The sequence below is a fragment of the Ursus americanus genome, chromosome 12, assembly GCF_024610735.1.
Source record: "Ursus americanus isolate L20-20 chromosome 12, mUrsAme1.1.p, whole genome shotgun sequence".
Classification (NCBI taxonomy): Eukaryota; Metazoa; Chordata; class Mammalia; order Carnivora; family Ursidae; genus Ursus; species Ursus americanus.
In genome coordinates, this window is record NC_142138.1 from 38,380,690 (window position 1) to 38,404,304 (window position 23,615).

At 34.4% G+C, this 23,615-nt stretch overlaps 1 protein-coding gene across 3 annotated transcripts in view; it reads right to left on the reverse strand.

Moving 5' to 3' along the window:
• COL24A1 (collagen type XXIV alpha 1 chain) overlaps positions 1 to 23,615 on the reverse strand; it is a 364,391-nt gene that overhangs the window by 182,489 nt on the left and 158,287 nt on the right. For all 3 annotated transcript variants that reach the window (XM_087866074.1, XM_045801865.2, XM_045801864.2), the window contains exons 21-24: positions 20,011 to 20,064; positions 18,297 to 18,341; positions 13,940 to 13,993; positions 10,735 to 10,779 (exon numbers count right to left, since the gene is read on the reverse strand). In XM_087866074.1, the coding sequence (XP_087722200.1) occupies positions 10,735 to 10,779; positions 13,940 to 13,993; positions 18,297 to 18,341; positions 20,011 to 20,064 (198 nt within the window). The remainder of the gene's footprint in view (positions 1 to 10,734; positions 10,780 to 13,939; positions 13,994 to 18,296; positions 18,342 to 20,010; positions 20,065 to 23,615) is intronic.

Consider the following 23,615-nt stretch of genomic DNA (forward strand, 5'->3'; position numbering starts at 1 on the left):
TCTAATTTTCTTTTTTTCTAATTTTCTTTCTTTTATTTCTTTTTCTTATGTTCAGTTAGCCAACATATAATACATCATTAGTTTTTGATGTAGTGTTCAATGATTTATTAGTTGCGTATAACACCCAGTGCTCATCACAACACATGCCCTCCTTAATACCCATCACTCGGTTACCCCAACCCCCTACCCCCTCCCTTCTGTAAGCCTCAGTTTGCTTCCTGGAGTCCAGAGTGGACTTAATACTATAGTGAAATTAATTTGCTGTGGCTTCTTAATCCAATAAGTAATGCTATTTACACATTTCAAAGATGATAAATGTCAAATATACGATTCTAAAACAACAATTTTGCCACATCTATGTTTCTGAGACACTTCCTCAAACCATAATGTGGTACTTGGGCCCCATAATCTCTAACTTTATATAGTAACAATAGGACAATATGTATTCGTTAGAAAGACACTTGGAAGTCATCTCATTGTTAAGAGGAAGCAGGGTGCTAAATTTCTTAACTTCTCTGAAACATGTTTTCTTTTGTATAAAAGAGGAGCAATTTTTATTTTCCAGAGTTTTTGTGAGGATTAAATGAAACAATATATACAAAGTAGCTGACATATCACAGGTTTTCAATAAATAGTACCTATTTTTATTATATTCAGGTAAGCATCCTTTTCATGATTGTATGTATGGTAGATATACATTTTGTGTAACTCTCCATTCTGAGAACAATTGCCTCTCCCTGCCATATAGGAGACATATAACAGCTTTGTAGCTGTCCTACAGGTATGTGCAGCTTGGAAAGAAGAGGGGGTAGATGACATTTTTAAGATGAAAGCACTGAGACTACAGAGGCCCTATAAGGACAGTTTGATAGAGTTTTACTTTGTTCTTCTTATTTGGCTAAATGGTACTATCAGCTTCTGGGACTTTTCCTCAAGAAAATATGAGTCACTTTTATGATTTAGGCAAGTCCATCTAAAATAGCATTCTCCTTTTAATGAAAGAAGAAATGGAACTTATTAAATAAAATGAACTTGTATGATGTTTGATAATAGTTTCATGATAATGCCAACAAGACAGAACCAAAATTCATTGCTGTATTAAATGAGGTTTTGCAATGAGCACTTCTTAATATTTTCTTCCACATGTTTCAAAATCTTTCCTGATTCCATTATAAATACATTAAATTATGTTTCAATAATTCTCAGAAATAATAACATTTGACAATATTTTAAAATTTAATTGCCAGCTTGGCCTAAAAGATTACCAAGTAAAATTTTATTTTGCTCATTTCTGAAACTAACTATTGATTCCCAAGTTTCCATTTAAAGACAGGACAAATAGAGTAGGCTGGGAAGATGGCAGAGGAAGAGGATCCTAAGCTTACCCCCTCCACGGATACAATTAGATGACACTCATGTCCGTGTAAATAACCCGGAAAATGACCCAAAGACCGACAGATCAAACTCCACAACTAAAGGTAAAGAAGAAGCCACATCAGAGAGGGTACAAAGGGCAACAGCGTCCCCAACAGTGGGGAACAAACAAACTGGTAGTCCATGGAGTGGGGGAGGAAGCTGAAGGCACAGAGAAGGGGGAGAAACAGACTATCACACCAGGGAGCCTGCATGGGGAAGATGAATCCCCATAACACTTTGCTTTGAAAGTGAGAAGGACCACATTTCATGAGTTCTTACAACTAGCAGGTTTAAAAACCTGGAATTTTAAAAATCAGTGGGCTCAGCTCCGGGAGAGCCCAGAGGGCAAGCGGAAACTGAGTCCCCATCCTTAGATTACAGGACCAACAGCCCTGGCAGAGACAGCACAGAAGCGGCAGTTTGAAAAATGCCTGGGACATATAAGCGGGAGAGTAGTTTACTCATTTCGGAGAGTGTCTAGAAGGGGCAGGATCACAGGAGGACCAGTCCAGGAACAAAGGAGCTGGCAGGCACTATCTCCCTCCCCCACCCCTCAGCATAAACACACTGCTACCTGTGGGAATCAGCACAGTGTCAGAATTTACTACCTAATTGCTTATACCAAGCCCCACCACTCCGGGCTTCAGCGGAACTGCCCTTTTCAGTCACCCTTGCCTAAGTACCCCTGCAGCAGTTCCCTTCCCCTAGAAGACCAGCACAAACCTTGCCAACACCATGTCTCCTGGCCAGGACACTTTGTGGATCCACGCAGGCCAGCCCCAATCCCAGCAACTGCAGTGGCAGGTCTCATTTTGCAAGCAGACTGGCGGGCACCATGCTAAAACTGTGTGCCCCACACCAGCCCGGACCCAGGAGTGGCAGCATGTCCCTGCCAACACACTCATGAGCCTGTCCGAAGTAGTGCCACAAGCCTGGCAGGATGCAAAAAGCTCCCTCAGGGGCCAACACCACTTCACATTGTCTACTGCCTTGGGGTGAGGGAAAGAGAACCACACACTAGACCAGATAGATTTAAGAGATATATTCAGAACATTCCATCCTCAAACAACAGAAGACACATTCTTTTCAAGATCACACAGAGAACATTCTCCAGAATAGATCATATATTAGGCCATAAAATAAGTCTCAACAAATTCAAAAAGATTGAAGTCATACCATGCATCTTTTCTGACCCCAATGCTATGAAACTAGAACTTTTTTCCAGAAAAAGTCTGGAAACAGCACAAAAACACGGAGTTTAAATAACATGCTCAATGAATGAGTCAACCGAAAAATCGAAGAAATAAAAAATTACATGGAGCAAAACGAAAATGAAAACACAATGGTCCCAAATCTTTGAGATACCCCAAAAGCAGTTCTAAGAGGGAAGTTTACAGTAATATAGGCCTACCTCAAGGAGCAAAAAAATCTCAAATAAACAACCTAACCTGACACCTAAAGGAGCTAGAAAAAGGACAAACAAAACCCCAAACTAGTAGAAGGAAGGAAATAATAAAGATCAGAGCAGAAATATATGATACAGAAACTAAAAAAACAATAGAACAGATCAATGAAATCAGGAGCTGGTTCTTTGAAAAGATCAAGGAAATTGAAAAAACTTTAATCAGACTCACAAAAAAAGAAAAAAAAAGAAAGAGAGAGAGAGAGACAGAGGAGTCAAATAAAATCAGAAATGAAAGAGGAGAAATAACAAGCGACACCACAGAAATACAAAGGATTGTAACAGAATATTATGAAAAATTATATGCCAACAAATTGGACAATCTAGAAGAAATGGGAAAATTTGTAGAAACATATAATCTACCAAAACTAATGCAGAAATAGCAAATTTGAACAGACTGATTATCAGCAATGACATTGAATTAGTAATAAAAAAACTCCCAACAAACAAAAGTCCAGGACCAGATGGCTTCACAGATGAATTCCATGAAACATTTAAAAAAAAGTTACTACCTATTCTCAAACTTTTCCAAAGAATAGAAGAGGAAGAAAAACTTCAAATTCATTCTATGAGACCAGCATTACCCTAATACCAAAACCAGATAAAGACACTACCAAAAAAGAGAACTATAGGCCAATATCTCTGAAGAACATAGACATAAAAATCCTCACCAAAATATTAGGTAAACCAAACCCAACAATACATTAAAAAAATCATTCACCACTACCAAGTGCGATTCATTCCCAGGCTGCAAGGGTGGTTCAATATTCACAAATCAATCAACATGATACATCACATCAACAAGAGAAAGGAGAAGCAGCATATGATCATTTCAGTAGATGCAGAAAAAACATTTGACAAAGTACAAGATCCATTCATGATAAAAACCCTCGACAAAGTAGGTTTAGAGGGAACGTACTTCAACATAATAAAGGCCTTATATGAAAAACCCAAAGCTAACATCATACTCAATGAGGAAAAACTGAGAGCTTTTTTCCCTAAGGTCAGGAACAAGACAAGGATGTCCACTCTCACTATTTTTATTCAACATAGTATTGGAAGTCCCAACCACAGCAATCAGACAGAAAAAGGAATAAAAGGCAACCAAACTGGTAAGGAAGTAAACTTTCACTATTTGCAAATGACATTATACTATATATAGAAAACCTGAAAGAGTCCACCAAAAATCTAGTAGGACTGATAAATGAATTAGTAAGTTTGCAGGATACAAAATCAATGTACAGAGAAATCCACTGCATTTCTATACACTCATAATGAAGCAGCAGAAGGCAAAATTAAGAAAACAATCTCATTTATAATTGTACCAAAAATAATAAAATATAGCTAGATATAAACTTAACCAAAGAGATGAAAGATCTGTACTCTAAGAACTATGAAGCCCTGATGAAAAAATTGAAGACAACAAAACAAATGGAAAGATGTCCCATGTTCATGGAGTGGAAGAACAAATTTTGTTAAAATGTCTATACTAAGCAAAGCAATATACACATTTAAGGCAATCCTCATCAAAACACTAACAATATTTTTCACAGAACTAAAACAAATAAGCCTAAAATTTGTATGGATCCACAAAAGACCCCCAAAAAGCCCAAAACAGTCTTGAGAAAGAAAAACAAAACTGGAGATATCACAATTTTGGACAAGTTATATTACAAATCTGTAACTTGCAAAAGAATGAATTGGACCACTTTCTTACACCATACACAAAAACAAACTCAAAATGGATTAAAGACCTAAATGTGAGGCCTGAAACCATAAAAACCGTAGAGGAGAACACAGGCAGTAGTTTCTCGGATATCGGTGGTAGCAACTTTTTTCTAGATACGTCTCCTGAGGCAAGAGTAACAAAAGCAAAAATACACTATTGAGGCTACATCAAAATAAAAAGCTTCTGCACAGCAAAGGAAACAATCAACAAATCTAAACAACGACCTACTGAATGGGAGAAGATATTTGCAAATGACATATCTGATAAAGGGTCAGTATCCAAAAACATATAATTAACTTATACAATTCAGAACCAAAAAACCCCCCAAATAATCCAATTTAAAAATGGGCAGAAGACATTAACAGACATTTTTCCAAAGAATACATACAGATGGTCAACAGACACATGAAAGATGTTCAACAGCATTCATCATCAGGAAAATGCAAATCAAACCTAGAATGGGATATTACCTCACACCTGTCAGAATGGTTAAAATAAAAAACACAATAAACAACAAGTGTTGGTGAGGATGTGTAGAGAAAGGAACTCTCATGCACTATTGGTGAGACTGCAAACTAGTGCAGATACTGTGGAAGACAGAATGGAGTTTCCTCAAAAAATTAAAAATAGAACTACACTACACTAATCATACTACTGGGTATTTAGCCAAAGAATACAAAAACACTAACTTGAAATGACATATGCACCCTATGTTTACTGCAGCATTAACTACAATAGCCAAATTATGGAAGTTGCCCATGTGTCTATTGATAGATGAATGGATAAAGAAGAGGTGGTGTGTATATATACAATGGAATATTACTCAACCATAAAAAAGAATTAAATCTTGCCATTTGCAACAACATGGATGGAGTTACAGAGTATTATGCTAAGCAAAATAAGTCAGAGAAAGACAAATACCATATGACTTCATTCATATGTGCAACTTAAGAAAAAAAATGAACAAAGGGGAAAAAAAAGAGACAAACCAAAGACAGACTCAACGACAGAGAACAATCAGATGGCTACCAGAGGGGAGGTCAGTGTGAGATGGGTGAAAAAAGTGAAGGGGATTAGGAGTACATTTATCTTGATGAGCACTGAATCATACATGGAACCGCTGAAGTACTATATTGTACACCTGAAACTAATATAACAGTGTTTGTTAACAACACTGGAATTAAAATAAATAATGAATAAAATAAAGTAAAATAAAATAAAAAGAGAGAACAAGACAGTAGGCCAATTGATAAAAAATAAATAAACAAAGACAGGATAACTAATTTTTGATGTAGCTAAAAGAACCTTGGAACAGGAAGTAGAAAATCCAGATATGAAACCCAGATCCACTGCTTACTAACTGTAGGAATTTGAACATATCATGTAACTTCAATAAATTTCTATTTCCTCACTTCCAGAATGTCAATAAGCTTTATCTTAGTAGGGTTGTTTTAAGATTAAATGAGATAGTACTTCTTCAATAAATAGATTTCCTTCCTTTCATTTCCTCCTCTGACTCCACCTCTATTTGGTCCTGAAGGAGCTGGTTATAATCTAACTTAGAATCAGCCCTCAGAAGCTCTATGATTCTAAAGGTTTTGTAATGAGAAGTGGAATACCTGATTTTGAGGATTATCCATGGCCTTTCCTCTTCCTCTTCCTTTCTGCTCATCAGTCATTTACTATATACTAGCACACCAGAGGGCAGGCAGAAAAACAGAGAGGACACAGTAGATTGCTTATGAAATTTTGCTAAATTGATAAATTAGGAATAAATGATGTAAAATCAAGTAGTTGGGTTATATTTTAAGAGGTAAATTAATATGGCCAAACTATACGACATTCTTAATAATCCCTTCAATTGGACAGAAAAGTTGCAACTGAAACTTAATGTAGTCACTTTATGAAAAAAAATTCCAAGTTTTATATTCAAAATAACAAACCAGAAAAGAATCCTGGGGGTCACTGCCAATCATTTTCCAAAGTCATCCCAGCTTTTTTTTGCTACAGGAAAAACCTACGCAGTTTTGTACATCTCAGCAATAAAGGAAATAGAGGTTATTATCCCCTTCATGAAGAAGGCTGTGGAGGCATTGCTTCTAAAATATTTAGTCTAGTTCTGTTTGCTATAACGGCAGGAAGACATAATGAAACTGGAGGAGAGCCAGAGAAAAGAAGCCAAATTGGCAGGTGAGAGGAAGACTAGAAACACTTAAATTCTTAGAAAAGAGTCCTAGATTCTTATAATTGGAATTATCCTTAGACATCATATATACCAATTCCTTATGCTTCCAGAATATTCCTGATAAATCATAAAGAGTTGTTATCAAAGCCCTATTATATGCTGGACTGACTAGAATCCTTCCCTTTTTTTGCAGCCTATCTTCAAATTATCACCACAAATATATCTCATATGCATCCACTTCTCTTATACCCACTGCCATCACCCTGGCCCAAGTCATTTTTTTCTCATTTAGGCTACTATAATAGCATTCTAACTGGTCACCCTCTTCTACTCTGCTCCTCATAACCATGTTTCAGTTTCCTATTGCCACCAGTGTGACTGTGAAACACAAATTAAATCCTGTCATTGGCTTACATGGAATACTCCAATAATTTTCCGTCTACTTCAGGATCAAGTCCAGAGTAATAAACATCGCCCCGAAAGATTTGGCTCCTGCTTCCTTTACTAATAGCCCCTCACTTTGCTTTTCCCTTGGCTCACCAAGGTCTATCCACACTGGCTTTCTTTCAGTTCCTAAAACAGCCAAATGCTTTTCCATACAATAATAATCACCACCACCACCATTACAGCTAACATTTCTCAAGTTTTTACTATGTGATTGGCTCTGTGCTAAGTGCTTTAAGGCATTACCATGTTTAATCCTCACAAGAAACTCCATGAAGTAGTTACTATTTTTATCCGTTAACCGTTGAGAAAACAAATATTTAGAAAAATTAAAAATAATTTCTCTAAAGCACGAGAAGTCCAAAGGTGAAAATTCTGTTATATTGCATATTCCAGGAATGTTCTTTCTCTCCACCCTTCCCTAGCTAGATCCTACCATGCTTTATGGTTACAATTCGTATGTCATTTCCTCAAAACAGACCTTTCATTTTCTGATCTAAATTTGGCACCTCTGTCACAGTCCCTTAAACTTTTCCTCTATAGAATGTATCACAGTTTATAATTACGTATTTCTTTATGCAGTTATTTATTTAAAATCTTTCCAACCTCCAACAGACTATAAATTTCATGAAGGCAAGGATCATATGAATATAAATACAAATATCTGCTGAATAAATGATTGAAGAAAGTCATCCAAACTTTCTAAGAATGAGGTGTTGAATCACCCCATGGGAGAGTCCGAGTATTAGAAATTCTATTAAAATATTTTTGCCTACATAGAAAGCTGTCCCCTTCTGATGTCTATCCACTGATCCTAATTCTGGTCTCTTGATCAATACTAAAAAACGAGATTCTATATTCTCTTTTATACCTCTTCAAATACTTTCAGCCTAGAAAGTTAAAGACAAAGAGGACTGGCAATTAAGGTGGGATAATTCAAGATTTATTCATAAAAAAATACTATGTTAGAATGAAGAGAATGAGGGGCATTTTTTGGAATTACAGACTTTTTAGGGCACATTTACAGAAATTAATTATTTGCCTAGAGTAAATGAATGTAAGAAGTATATAGATATGAAATATAGATGGGTTGCTATGCTTGGCATGCTGTATCACAAACTGGGTTCTAATCTGTATAGATCTAGAAAGAAACAAAACTGGAGGAGGTTCAGTTAAAGGCAATTAAAAGACTGTACAAAAAGACTGGGAAAAGTAAAAACTAGCTATGCAATTAAAACTAACCTTACATATCCCCAAATTATAAGACTGATATCAGGAAGGGTGATCATATCTTCCCATATCTCTTATGAGTTTTGTTTTAACAGAACTCTGGATTAGATGAACTACATTTCTAAGATTTTGAAATTAATAAGATAAAATAAAAGCTGGGGATTACCAAGAGCCAAAATAAAATATTCTTTAGGCATCTTATATATTTTAATTAACTCAATATAGTCACTGAAATTTTTTTAAAGTCTATCTCCTATCCTTAATGAGAAAGATGGAATCTCAAAGATGAAAAGGCCGTCTTGTTTGATAATATATTTGATGCTTGAAATCTCTCCACAACTTGTAGTCTAAGTGGCTGTTAGCTACCAGTAAACATCCTCAGCTCTATTAAATGACTTGGGGGGGGGGTCCTTAAATCATCACTTATACTTTAAATATCTTATAACTTTGTCAGTTAAACCTCAATAAAGCTGGGGTATGATGCTTTGGATTTTGAGATTTCGATTTTGAGTTTGGATCTCTAGGTTAAATCTCAGTTCCATAATTTATTAGCTATGTAACTTTGAACAGGTTACTTACTGTGCTTCAGTTTCCTCATTTCAAAAACTGGAATAACAAAATGTGCCTTTTAAAATTGTTTGAGAATTAAACGCAATGCCACGATATTAAACATCACTTCGTATTACATCTGGCACATAGCAAATGCTCACTAAAATGTTGATTTCCCTCTAATAACAGAAATCCACTATCTGCCAAGGCAGCCCATTTCTACTTTAGACAGTACTGGCACTGGGTTCTTATACTGTGTGGAACTAGTCCAACACTACTAAGTAATAACACTTAGAAGCTTAATATACGATGTTATATTAAGAAAAGATGCTCTTGGGGCACCTGTGTGGCTCAGTCGGTTAAAAGTCTGACTCTTGGTTTCGGCTTGGGTCGTGATCTCAGGGTCTTGAGATCAAGCCCCACATCTGGCTCTGGGCTCAGCACTAAGTTGGCTTCAGATTCTCTCTCCCTTTCCTTCTGCCCCTCTTGCTTATGGCTCACTCACTGTCATTCAGATAGATAGATAGATAGATAGATAGATAGATAGATAGATAGATAGATAGATAAACAAACAAATCTTTTTAAAAAAAGATTGGTATTTTAACTGTGGCTATTAATTCTAGTTTATATATATTTCTTAGCAATTTGTCACTCAGAAATGGCAGAATTTAATTTCTTTGAGTGACCTTAGAGAAATACCAGTTACAATTATATTTGAGAAGAAGTCTTGAATAATCTAATTGATGTCAACGTCCCACTGGAATTACCCTTCTCAGTAAAAACAAGAACAGAAAAATCATCTTTCTAGTGATTATGGATTAATTGGTACGGCAACAATCTTTTAAGACTAAATGGATTCTCTCTTTATTTTTGTTAAGAATTCATGACAAAAATAAGAGTATCAGAAACGTATTGCCATTTTATCACAAGACCAGGAAATATAATTGTCTGATTACTTGATATTGCAAAACAATTTTTTAGAAGAGTTTATTTTTATTTAAGTCATAAGAAAGGTTAGAAGGAAGAGAATTTGCTCATTTAACCTATTAAATGGTACCACTTGCTTTGTGATAACCCAGCACACTTTGTAAATAAATTCGCTTGCCTTGAATCAATGTAATTTACCACTTTATATATGTTATATGGGTTCATTTGTTAGAAAATACTTTATCTGGCTTTCCCTAGTACAGAAAATAAAATTACTTCTAACATATATGGTTCAAATACAACATAAAGCTTCCTACTTCCACAGCAATGCAAATTTAAACAAATCAAACTTCTTTTGAGGAAAGAAGTTACAATATGCTTTCCAATACTTCACCTCTTAGCTTAATCTTTCAAATCTAAAGAAAAAATATTTTCAAACTTAAGAGCTTACTATTTTATGGCTTGGTAAGTTATAGATTTTTAATAATGAAAAATGTTAAGGTCAAATTTAGATTGAAATGACCAGAACTAAAATTAAAGACCAAATATTAGAAACAAGAATGTTCCTGGTATTATAGATATAATTTATATTGGACAAAAATATCAATAACTCTGTTTCCCCTCATTTCTCTTGTAGAGTAGGTTTTATTTGTCACATCACAAGTGGCTTTAAATTTGTAGGAGCTAAGAATTTTTTATTCTGAATTTTATTAAGCACAGATGATCGCTAACATGACTCCTAAACATGCTTACAGATGATGGTACAAATAAAAGAGCATAAAATAAGCTTACTGTTTCACCAATCTTTCCAATGTTTCCTTGATCTCCCACTTCTCCCTGTTAATAAATAATATAAAGCTGTAAAAATGATTATTTTTCAAACAAGATCACTCGTGACATTGCTTCCATTTTCATTTAATGTTATTAGTCAAATTCTAAAAAAATAAAAAAAGCAAAAAAAACCTCCGTTATTCAAAACTCTGTTATACTATTTCTGTGAAACATAGTCTTCTTCCTACTGTTTTCTTAAGTTATATTCTTCTATTGATGACTTTTAATCACTTTTAAAACATTTTTGCAAATAAAATTTTTTAAAAGAAGTATTTATTGAGGTGTACTCTGTAAAAGGCAGAGCAGTAGGAGCTGTGGAAGGTATTAAGAAAGAATAAAAATAAAATAAAGCCTTTGCCCACAGGAATGCTCTATTTGATCCAGGACAAAAGACCTCAGAAAGCGGAGCAGAGCAGAGTACCTGCCACAGTGAAGAGCAAGGGAGCTCACAGGAGCACGCCCGCTTGGGCTGGCAGCTAGAGCTGGCTTCACTGGGGAAGTGAGGTATGCTCGGAACCTTAACCACAGTCCCTAGTCCCTACCACTCGGAAAACGCAAAGTTTTTCAAAACTCGTTTGGTAGCAAACTTAACCTAACCTGAATTTATTTGGCAACAATGCTTTATCTGACCTGAGGGAGGCTATTTATAGTCTTGTTTGTTTTAATTAATCTGAACACCCTTATATTTCACCGCAGAAATGTTAGTGTTTCTAATTATGGTGTGTTGTCCCATAGCCTGCTGCGGTGTTAAATAAAATGTAGTATATTCACCATATTCTCTTTTGAAAATCCAAACATCAACGATTTCAAGTAATGGATTAGGAAACTATATTTGAGTTGGGCTCTGAAGAATAGGTGATATTCCACTGGTTATGACAAAGGTCCCTTTGTGGTGTTGAGGAATGGCGTGAGTGAATGCTGAACAAAGACATAGACTAACGAAAGGTAGAAGATTCAGTTTAGGTACCATGTATAGTTAATCTGACAAGAATATATGTTTTATTTATAGCAATAGGAAATTAAACCCTCGATCGCTATTTAAAAATTAGTAATTATATTGTAGGGTAGAGTAGTAAAATGTTAAGCTGCACTGAACAATTATTGTAGCCACTAATATAAATAGCTACTGAGCATTTGAAATTAGCTGGTGTGAACTGAAATGTGATGTAAGTATAAAATCCACACTAGATTTCAAAGACTTTGTAGCAAAAAAGAATATAAAATATTTCATTAATAATTTTAATATTGATCACATTGAAATAATATTTTCATATTTGGGGTTAAATAAAATATATTACTAAAATTAATCTCATTTGTCTCTTTTCATTTTTTTTACTGTGGCTCACATCTGTGATTCATATTATATACTCTATTGAACAGTGCTGATTTTAAACACTGAAACCTAATATTCATATGAGTAATCAATTTGAAATGAACTTTTAAAGACTACACAAATATTTGTTTCAATTCTTGTGTGGACTTAGATATACAGTAAAGAATGAAGCACTGTAGTAGTCTGTGAATCCTAGTTTTTGACTGACAATTCACTAGATAGCTTTTTTAGAAAATCTGTGGCAGAATAATATACAGATTATTAATTATTGTATTTCCCTCTCCTTACCCAATACCCCTTTCAAATTCCAAGGGAGATGGACTGTTTTGTGCTTCATAGTCTTAGGGGAGGTCTGTGTTAACAGGCAGAAAGCAGAAGTTGCTTGCAGATTACCTGCATTCCTGCTTTACTTTTCAGAGAGCCTAAAGGAAGGAGGTGAGTTGGTCTTTGAGGGCAACAAGAGAGAGAGGAATATTTCCCCAGGCCTAGGAAGAGAACAGAGATCCTAGAGTTCTGTAAAAGGTGGTGTGACCCTTAACCAACTCCCAAGTGCTCCCCCCAGGAATGCCAGGTTCCCCCAAGAGAATGCCAGGTTCTAGTGAATAGCTATATGACACACCAAGACTAAAATTTCAGGGACAACTACAAGGAGCTGAACATTAAAGAACTCCTTCATCTCCTGGGTTACAAAGAGCCACCCAAATGCTGGAGTGATTCTAGTAAGGAGGCAGGATGTCACTAGGACTAAGATTCAGTTTCTTGCCTGTTTGACTACATGTAGCTCACAGGTGGATTTTTTTAGAGCTATCTGGCAGGACTAGTGACTAATCTCAGTCAAGGAGAATTAAGCCTTCTGTTTATAAATATCATGTTTCCAAATTCCATGTTTCCATTTCCATGTTACTATGTTTCCACTACACATGTTATCATGTGTGTAACTTGAGAGTCAGGTACACATATTCCCCCAGAATAACTGCAGCTACAGAGAGGCTGACACATTAGAAAATATTTTAGCTCGTTTTTCTTTATTAATTGATCTCAGAAAATATTGTTCATCTTTTTCTTAGATTCTAATATCACAAAAATAGTTTAATATAAACGGTGACTTCTAACTTTAAGAAATTTAGCTATAATGCTGTAAAGCTTTTCAATTTTTCCTTAAGTTTTAAATTTGTATATATCACTAATTCTTATAAGCTAGTTTACTTTAGACCTTAGTGTTGCACATATAAAACCAATGCATTACCTTACATTTGTTGGTGTTAAAAAGTCACACAAAACTTGGAAACAAGGCAAAAAAGTAGGTGCCACATTCTTTCGATGACATAAAGTGGTGAAGGCCACCTAGTGATTTTCTAGAGAATGTACTTAGAATCACTGTACAATTGCTTAAAGGACCCACACTTGGTGAAGATATATATATAATATCTATATAACAAATTGTGTGTGTGTGTGTGTATTTAGTGAAATTATATTAACTTGTAGATTTCTGTCCAGCGAAATGGACAGCCCCCCAAATTGTGGTTTATTCTCCTATATCTCACCACAAATTTAACAATTCTTTATTAAACTGTATATCTATTCATATAAAGATATAGATATAAATACAGTCACAGTTATAGATATTTATAGACACAGATATATAGATGTAGATATAGATATAAAGATATGTAACTTTTCAAATGCTATTTGAGCCAGTTTTAACATATCACTGGCTCCCTTATTAATACGTTGAATAAAATCTTAGATGTTCATTTTATATTTTTATGAAAGTCATAATTTTATCTCTTTGAAAACTATATTTTATAATTCCTAATAAGTCAGCTACTTCACCTTTAAGCCTTCTGGTCCTGGTTCACCTGCAAAACCCTTTTGACCTGGTTTTCCCTAGAAGAGAACAGAAAAAAAGAGATACATTTAATCATTTTCATTTTTGGAAATTTCCAAACATTTATGATATTCAGACCGTCCTATGAGATGAAACACTTCAAAATCAATTGATAAATGCATTTTAGCATACCCATTAGTATCTATTCTACAGTCTTACACTGTCTACTGTGTGCCCTGCACAGTTCTAGGGGTTGGAGATTGAGGAACGCACTAAGCATACCTGCCTTCATAGAGCTTACATTCTAATAAGGATGATACCATTTAATAAAATAAGTAAAATATATAGTATGTTAGGTAGGGGTAAATGTGACGGACATAGGAAGGGAGATATAAACTGTTGTGGGAGTTTTGTTCAAATTTTTGTTAAGATTGCCAAGGAAGACCTCACTGAGAAGATGGCAGTTGAGTAGAGACTTAAAAGGAACAAGTTATATGGCTATCTGAAGAAAGAATATTCCAAGCACAGGAAAAGAACACGTGCAAAGGCCCTGAGGCAAGAATGTGACTGGTGTGTTGAAGAAACCATGAAGAGTCCATGAAGCTGGTGCAGAGTAAGAAAGGAGATTAGTTAAAAGATTAGGTCAAAGAAAGGAATGGGGAATGAGAAGCCAGGTCATATAGGGCCTGGAGGGTTACAATTAGGGCATTGCTTTTTACTCTGAATGAAGCAGGAAGACTTAGAAAAGCTTTGAGAAGATTAGTGTCATTATCTATGTTTTAACAGGATCACTTTGATGCAAGTGTGGGAGCAGGCAGTCCAAAGAGGACTGAAATAATTCAAGTGAAAGATGACCGTGGCATAGACCAGGGTGGTAACAGAGGAGGTTGTGAGTAAAACTGTATATAGTTTGAAGGTAGAGCTAACAAGATTTGCTGACAGGTCAAGTGTAGAATGTGAGAGAAAGAGAAGAATCAAGAATAAACTCAAGATTTTAATCTGAGTAAGAGACTAAATGAAATGAGGAAGACTCTAAGAAGAAAGATTTGGAGGGTAAATTGGGAGCTCAGTTGTGGACCCTGCAGTTTTATAGTCTTGTTAGAAATTTAAAGTAGAGAGATCTTGTGGTAGTTTTACATGTCCAGAGATTCAGAGTAGAAAATTCTGATCTGAACATATGATTTAGGCAATCACCAGCATTCTGATGGTATTTAAAGCCGTTAAGACTGGACCAACACATCTAGGAGTGAGTGTAAATAGAAAAGAGATCAAGTCCACAAACAAAGCCCTGGGTTTTGTGGATTTACAAAATTTTGGAATTTGAAGGAATGAGGAAAATATGCAAATTTCCTGCCCAACAGTTAGGAAGAAGATCATGTAAGTGAAGAAAGTGCTTCTAGGAGGAGGGTGTGATCTTGTCAAATGACCATTGAATTTAGCAACATGGAAGTCACTGATGACCTTCATAAGATCATTTGTTTTGGAGTGGTGGGGACAAGAATGTTTCAGCAGATAGGGTGAGGAGAAAAACTGTAAAGAACATGTATAGGCAATACTTCTGAGAATTTTTTACTGAAAAGGTAAGGAGAAAAAGGTAACGCCTGGAAGAAAACCTGGGATCAATATGTTTTGTTTTATGGTTTTTAAGCTGGAAGAAATAATAGCATCTTTCTTTGCTGATAGGATTGATCCATTAGAGAGAACGAAATGAAGATGCAGGTGAAAGTGGGAAATAGTTGGGTCAATGTTCTTCAGTAGGCAAAAGGATAAGATACGTAGTAAACAAGTGGAAGTTTTGACCTTAGCTAGAAAAATGGCCTGTTCATCCACAAAAACAGGAGGGAAGGCCAAGTAAATGGTATAGACAGAGAGGGAGATAGAAGCAAAAGTGGAAACTTATAGAGGTTCTCTGAATACTTCAATCTCCTCAGGGAACTAGGATGCAAAGTAATGGGCTAAGAATGAAAATTAGAGAAATGAGTGGAGTTGAGAAGGGAGAAAGTGTAAAATAATAATTAGAAAATTAAAAGTAAATGAGCATAGGGGGCCTTGAGCGGTTAAGCATCTGCCTTTCGGCTCGGGCCATGATCTCAGGTCCTGGGATGGAGTCCCACATCGGGCTCCCTGCTCAGCAGGGAGTCTGCTTCTCCCTCTGCCCCTCCCAACCTTGTGCATGCACTCTCTCTCAAATAAATAAATAAAATCTTTAAAAAAAAAGAAAAAGAAAAGCAAATGGGTATGGGAATAGAATTCAGAATGCAATCAAAGGGATAATTTAGTGTTTTAAGCATGATGAGGAGGGATGTGAGGTCTCCGATGAAAACAGGAATAATGGAAAGGCAATAGGATCAATGGATTAAAATTCCTTCTGGAACTGTTGGATTGGTTACAAGAGAGAATGACTAGAAAGAAAGGAGATTATGGTTGGGGAACGAGAAGTTTGAAAATAAGGAGAAGCTGCTATTACTGGTAATGACAGGGTAAAGGCTATGACTATAGAAGGTAGTACATAAAGAGTAGAGAATAAGATCACTGAAGGAGTGGAAGTCAAAATCCTAGATATTGGGTAGATCAATCCATAGTATGTGGCTTCTAGTATCAAACAACTGATATCTGATTATACAAAATTTGATTAAGGAGATCACTATGCCTCAATCAATGTGTGTGACAAATTCAAAACTAAGAGTAAAAAAAGTGTGTGTGGGGGGGTGATTGTTACATAGAATACTAACTTATAATACCTATCAGGTATTACAGATTTGGATTTTATTACTCCTATCCATTAACAAATACTCTTATTTTTCCTTCTTCAAACAAAACAAGAAAAACAAAACAATCCTCCAGCTTTTATTGTATTTTGACTACATATAAAAACTTTAGCAACTTAAAAATTATATTTAGGACCTCTATCAAAAAAGTTGCTCTAATTTTTACCTCTGCCTTGCTTAGAATTCTCTAGCGGCTTTCTACCAAGCACAGAGTAAAGCAAAGTATCAAAAATCATCCTACTATTGTTAAATATCAATTGCTCTCTAATCAGAGATAGGAGAAGAAATGTAATTAAGAGCCTAAATTCTTAGATTTGTCTATGATATTTACAGAAAATTTTAAAATAATATACTTTATTCCATTGTTTTGGAAAAAGCCTTTGTGAGAATATTTCTTTCATCTCTAATAATGTGATACTCACTCAAGCATTACAGTAGATTAAGAAATAGTTATACATCATATCTACATTATGAAAGGAATCTCTCTGGAATCTGTATCAGCACATTAAAAATCTCTTTGAAGTCAAGAGATTCAGGGCATCAGTGCTGGCGTCATTACTTCTGGTCCTGTTTAAGTTCTGCCATACTAGGTTTATCTTGAGCATGTTATGCTTGAGCATGTAATAATAAGGCCTTAGACTAATATTCTAAAAATGTGGGCAATATCCTGTAGGGTTGTTTTCAGGATTAGAGATGATTCATGTGACATACTTAGAGCAATACTAGGCTTAAATTGATCTTCGACCAATAGTAGCAACAATAGTTATACATATTAAGACTGAGTTGATAAGAGGCAAACATGGTTCTCCTGTTTTCTAGAGAAGTAAATTTCAAATGACATCAATTATACTGGGCTCAAATAACAATAGCCTTTCTGTTATATAAGTCACCTAACAAAAAATGAAATAAAAATTATTCTTTTTTTCAGTGGGATAGTTTCGTATATGTGCTAGTAAGGTAAAGGTGAAAAAGAAAGATTTATTGTTTCCTTAAACGTAAAAATGTTTTAAGAACCTGCATGTTATGATGTTCTCAAGAAAAAAGAATGAGATGTATTTCACGTGAGTATAATGACGTTTCTTAAAATAAATGTGATACACACACCTTAATTATTTCATAATAATGTAAGCTTTGGTCATGCATGCCCAAATTCTTAAAGAACTCATTTTCAGAATTTGAAAACAGGTAATTCATATCTTACCACAAAATATTATCTGAAGAAAAAGTTGACAGAAAATACATCTTATTTAGTTTCCATAATTTTACTGGCACACTTAGAAAACAGAAAATTCCATAATATCACTAAAATGACTAAGGTATTTAGCTTTCTATTACATTTTGAGAAACTTTTTAATAAGCACAAATTACAAAGACCATAAAACTACTGAAGGAAAAGCAAATATGTGTAGTAGGCATATCATTTAAAATATTGCTGGGAAATTCCAGTTATAGGCCTATATTATTTGGAGGGATTGTATGGTTATAGTGTTTATTGTCCTTTATTATAACTTAAAATTTGGTGCTATTAAAAGACATTCACATAACAGTTATTTTAAGAGAGGCATTTTTTGAAAAGTATTTATATGATACTTACTCTTGGCCCCAGTTCTCCAAAGGGTCCAATTGGTCCTTCTTCTCCCTTAAAAAAGAAAAAAAAACATCAGAATTTATCGTGGGCTGAAATAAGTATTTAAAAAGGTAAAGCCTTATTCTATTTATTCTGAAATCTGGAACCCACTGAGATGTGATGAAAATAAAGCTGTGACTTTCTTGTATTTTATTTTTAAAAAAGATTTTATTTATTTGAGAGAGAGAGAGAAAGAGAGAGAGACCAAGCAAGAGTGGTGGGATGGGGAGGAGGGGCAGAGGGAAAAGCAGACTCCCTGCTGAGTGGGGAGCTGGAAGTGGGGCTGGATCTCAGGATCCTGAGATCATAACTTCAGCCCAAGTCAGATGCTTAACCTACCCTATCTTCCCACCCAGGCGCCCCAACTTTCTTGTATTTTATTGTACCATCCCATAGCATTTTAATATTTTGAGTGACAACCCCACATCTGCCCTAAATGGGACATGCACTATTTGACTGTTTTTAAATTGGTAGATGATAAAAGTTATATATAAAAAGTTGAGAATGAATAAGAGTGAAAATGATTAGGGTTTCTATTACAAAATCAGGATATCTGAAAGGGGGTTAATATCTAAAACATATGAAGAATTTATACAACTCAACACTAAAAGCCCAAATAATCCAATTAAAAATGAGGACCTGAATAGACATTTTCCCAAAGATGACACACAGATGGCCAACAGACATATGAAAAGATGCTCAGCATTCTTAATCATCAGGAAAATGCACATCAAAACCACAACAAAGATTAGAAATCACTGAAATCATAAATTAAGGATAACCTTTACTTTCTTGGGCTCAATATCTCTCCCACACAGAGAGGAACTCAATTAAATTCTTAATAGATGGAAATCAACACACATTGGTATATTAAAAAGTTATTGGTACAGAACATGTTTGCTCTTGGCACATTTTAATACTTCACTTATTCAATAAATATGCTTTTGAGTCTTAGTTCTGTTTTCAGTCTTAAAGATACAAAGGTATATTGGATCCTACTGAATGGAGTTAATGTCTAGAGCTTTTTCTTGACTAACTTATAGGTCCAATATTCTTTGGGTGAAACCAGTTATAATGTCATAAAAATACAAAATCTTGTGCATTCTTCTAAGGATCAAAATATGTATGAGTAGATAGAGAATACAGAAACATAAAAAAAGAATTTTTATATATTATTCTCTAAGAAAATTCAAAAGTAATATTTTTATTACATTTATTGACAAATTTTCTAAAGCATACTGACTTTTCATCTTTAAATAAAAAGTTGATTAACATATCTGAATAGCATCCATAGACCTATTTAGCATCATGTATTCTATTTTATTTATTTGATTAACAAACATTTTGCTCAATGCACAATTCAATTAAAATAAAATTTACTAGGTCATAAATATAAAACAGATACAAATAGCAAATATATATTCTAGTACATACAAGTGAGATTCTAGCTCATATTCTTCAGATATTCCATGGAGATCACTGACATAAATTACTTAATCAATTCACAACACTGAAAATTATTCCAAATTCCGTTCCATATCTGCCAATATAAAACGGTAACCTGAAATCCTCTATGGCAAAAACTGCCCACACTAAAGCAATGTTTTCCTTTAAACAAAAAATAAAAAGGGAAAATTTGAACTAAAACTATTACTGACTGGATATTTATTTCTTCCCATACCTGAAGTCCTTTGAGACCAGGAGGTCCAGGAGGTCCCCTATTTCCAAGGAGTCCCTATGAAAGCAACATAAGCACAAATAATAAAAACTGTAGCTCAATTAATATTTTTCAATCAGCATTAATCTGGAGATGGCCAATACAATTTGGTACCATTCCTTTCCCATTATTAAGTTATTAAAATGAGGTCAGAGGGTAGGTGAGCAGAAAACTACAGGACATCCAAAAGAATGGGAAATGTAGGATAAACTTATTTTTTAAAGTATGCTGGTGTTCAAATAATCTGCTCAGTATGTTACTCTTCAACCAGATACTCAGAAAAAGTACTTCTGAATTTAAAGCCATGAGTACAATTGTTAATTTGATAGTAGTACAATAAATACGTAACAGAGTATCCACAAAGTCTAAAGACAGGTGGAAGCAATATGCGCTATTTTAATATCTGTTAAGAGACTAGCAGAATCCAGAACACATTAGTTGCACTACATGTTCCTCAGCTTATTTCCCTTCTTAATACAAACTGGTAAAAAGAGGGCAATTTGCAAAAGAAAGTAACAATCTTAATGTGATTAGGAATTTCACGATTAAAAAAACCCTTTTGTTAATCAAAATCAAAATCAATGTTGTTAAAAATCAAATGCTCTCTGAATAAAAATTCATTAAAGTCACTTAAAAAAATCTTCCTACTTCAGAAAACACCCTACAGTATCTATTTAACATGGTGACATTTTTCTTACTCAGTTCTGTTCCCCTAACTATACAATGTGTCAGCGAAGTTTTAAGTTAAATAAAAACTACCTTTTGCATTATTGCTTTTAGTGATTCTATAACCATTAAAAGATTTTTATCTAATTTTTAAGTGTAGTAAATATCTATGCCAAATAGTGAATCTATCCAGGTGGGATTAATCTTTAGTTCCAAAATGCAGCAGGGTGATAAACTGCACAAGAATCTTGTCTTCCTGTTATACCTTGCTCTATCATTGCTATGTTCTAATATAAACAAAAAATGAAAAACTCTTGGTCGATTTAACAGTCTATAATATATTATCACAAGCTCATGTATATAGCACCATTTAAGAAACTGTATGACTTTAGGCAATAACATTTTTGTGCAGCTATCTTATTTTTTTATTGGAAGAGATGGATTAGATTACTGAAACGGGTGTATGTTGTTTGATGCAAATCCAACATACATTCACAAAAGCATCCTAATTTTACTTAGGGAAACACTGTCTCCTCATTCAGCCCACATGATTGAGAACAGGTGAGTCCACCCCTAACTAAGTTTGAGGGTTGACATGTACCTAAGTCGGTCAGCATATTCTAAGCCCTAGAAACAGTGATTGGTTCAGTAATGAGCCAGAAACCGAGCTCAATCTAACTAAAGGAGATTTTGGACTACAGTGGAACAGCTGGGAGTAGCATTAAGGATGATGTAAACCTAAAGAGTGGGAAACCATGAAGCCCGAGAGAGGCTGAGAATGAAATCCATAAATTAACAAATGAAAAGAGCAGGTGTAATTGGATTCTAATGATATTGTTTGTGGTCCTGGATTTAGTTGTTTGAATTCCTAAACTTTTCTCATATTTATAGAATCACGTTTAAATTGTGTTTTCGTTACTTATAACTAAAAGAATTCTGACTGATAAAATGATTTCTAACTCTTAAATATCCAAAAATACTCTTCTAGATCTCTAAGTGATAGGTTTTAAGTACTCAGACTGATGTAAAGTATGGAATCAGAATGCTCTGATATTTCCATTCCATCACAGGACAGCTAATCCTTAATTACTTAATTCATCGTTCATTCATTTTTTTCATCCAACATTTATTAATTTTCTACTATGCATTAGGTCCAATAAACAGCACAGCATTTGGCCCTGAGTATACAAAGACAAAACACAGTTCCTATTCTCAATGAATTCATAATTTCTTAAGGATGATGACACTTTAAAATAAAAATTAGTAAACAAGAGTTGTAATAGAAGTAGAAGCAGAAGCAAAGTATAATGGGAACTTACATGAAAGAGCAAAATCTTTTCTGGGAGGGTCAGAAATTTTTTAATGTTTGCGAATAATTCTGTGTTGAATTATGATAGGCTAATAAAAACTTATAGCATAAAATAAGCAGACACCACAAACTTATTAACAACTTCTGGGGTTCAAAAGATATTGATGAATATACAATTCTAGATTTCTGTGTATGTGTAAGAAGCTGGCTCAGCTCCATATCCAGGGTGTAACTAAGAGAGGGCTGAGTGACCAAAGAAAACCAGGTTCCTCTATTCTCTCACTGCAGCTATTTACTCTGCACAAGTGGTACCACTGACCAAGAAACAAAAAATGACTTTCAGATAAACCCTTTTTCCTTTATCTTCCAAGACCAATTTACAAACTTAAAAGAGTTATAAAAGCTGAGTTAAAAAAAAAAGAACTAGTTATAAGCTCTTTATAAGAAACACACATAAAACAAAAATAAAGGGAGATTTAAAGTCCAAAAAAGTAGAAAAAGATATTCGAGATTCACCAGCCCAAAAATAGCTGAAATAATCACATTAATGTAAAATATAACAGATTTTAAGGTAAAACAGATTATTACAGTTAAGAGGGTCACCAAATGATAAAAGGCTGAGATTAAAGAGATTAAAGGCTCTCAATTTTTATGCAACTAATAAATTCCAAATACATGAAGTAAAAACTAATAAATAAAGATAAATAGAAAAATCTAAAATTAGAGAGGGAAATTTTAACACATCTCTCAGAAATTAATAGATCCAGTGGATAAAAACCAGTAGAAATAGAGAAGACTGAAATAGCAAAATCACTTAATCTAATGGCCACATGTAGAACACTGAATCCCCAAGTTGGAGTTTACAAATTCTTTACAAGCACATGTGGAAGATTTGTGAAAACTGACCTCAAGAAAGAAAGAAGGCCGTAAATGTCTATCAACAGTTGTATCGATTAAACAATTATATCTACATGGTGGGTTACTATTTAGCAGTAAAAATAAATAAACTGTAATTATATACATCAACCTAGAATACAGGGAAAAGGTCATTGAAGAATTTATGTAGTATGATTCCATCTATATGAATTTCCAAAACAAGCAAAATAACAAATATTGTGAGAGTGTATACACAGATGGTAAAAGTATGGCAAAAACAAGAGAGGGGTTATCTATAAATGGAAGAAGGGAAGAGACAGATGTGATTAGTGAGGGATACTCAAGAAGCTTATAATGGTCTATTTCTTAATGTTAATACAGTTTGTTTTATTATAATTGTTTAAACTGTGTGCATATTTCATATTTGTTATGTTAAATACACAAATTATTTTAATTTGGAATATATAGAATCTGAAGTCAAGTCAGGACTTGAATTCCAGCTCTGAAGACTCCTAGGGCTATAACCTGAGTTTCCTTATCTATAGAATCATGTTACCATCATTATCATAAGGTTGTTACAATAAAGAAAAGGGTACCTTGAATATAACAGGGACGCAATAAATATTAGTTTCATTCTCCTTATGCACTGAGCATTGATTAGTGTTTGCAACAGTCTTTGAACTGAAATTGCACTTATCTACCTTATATATTCACCATA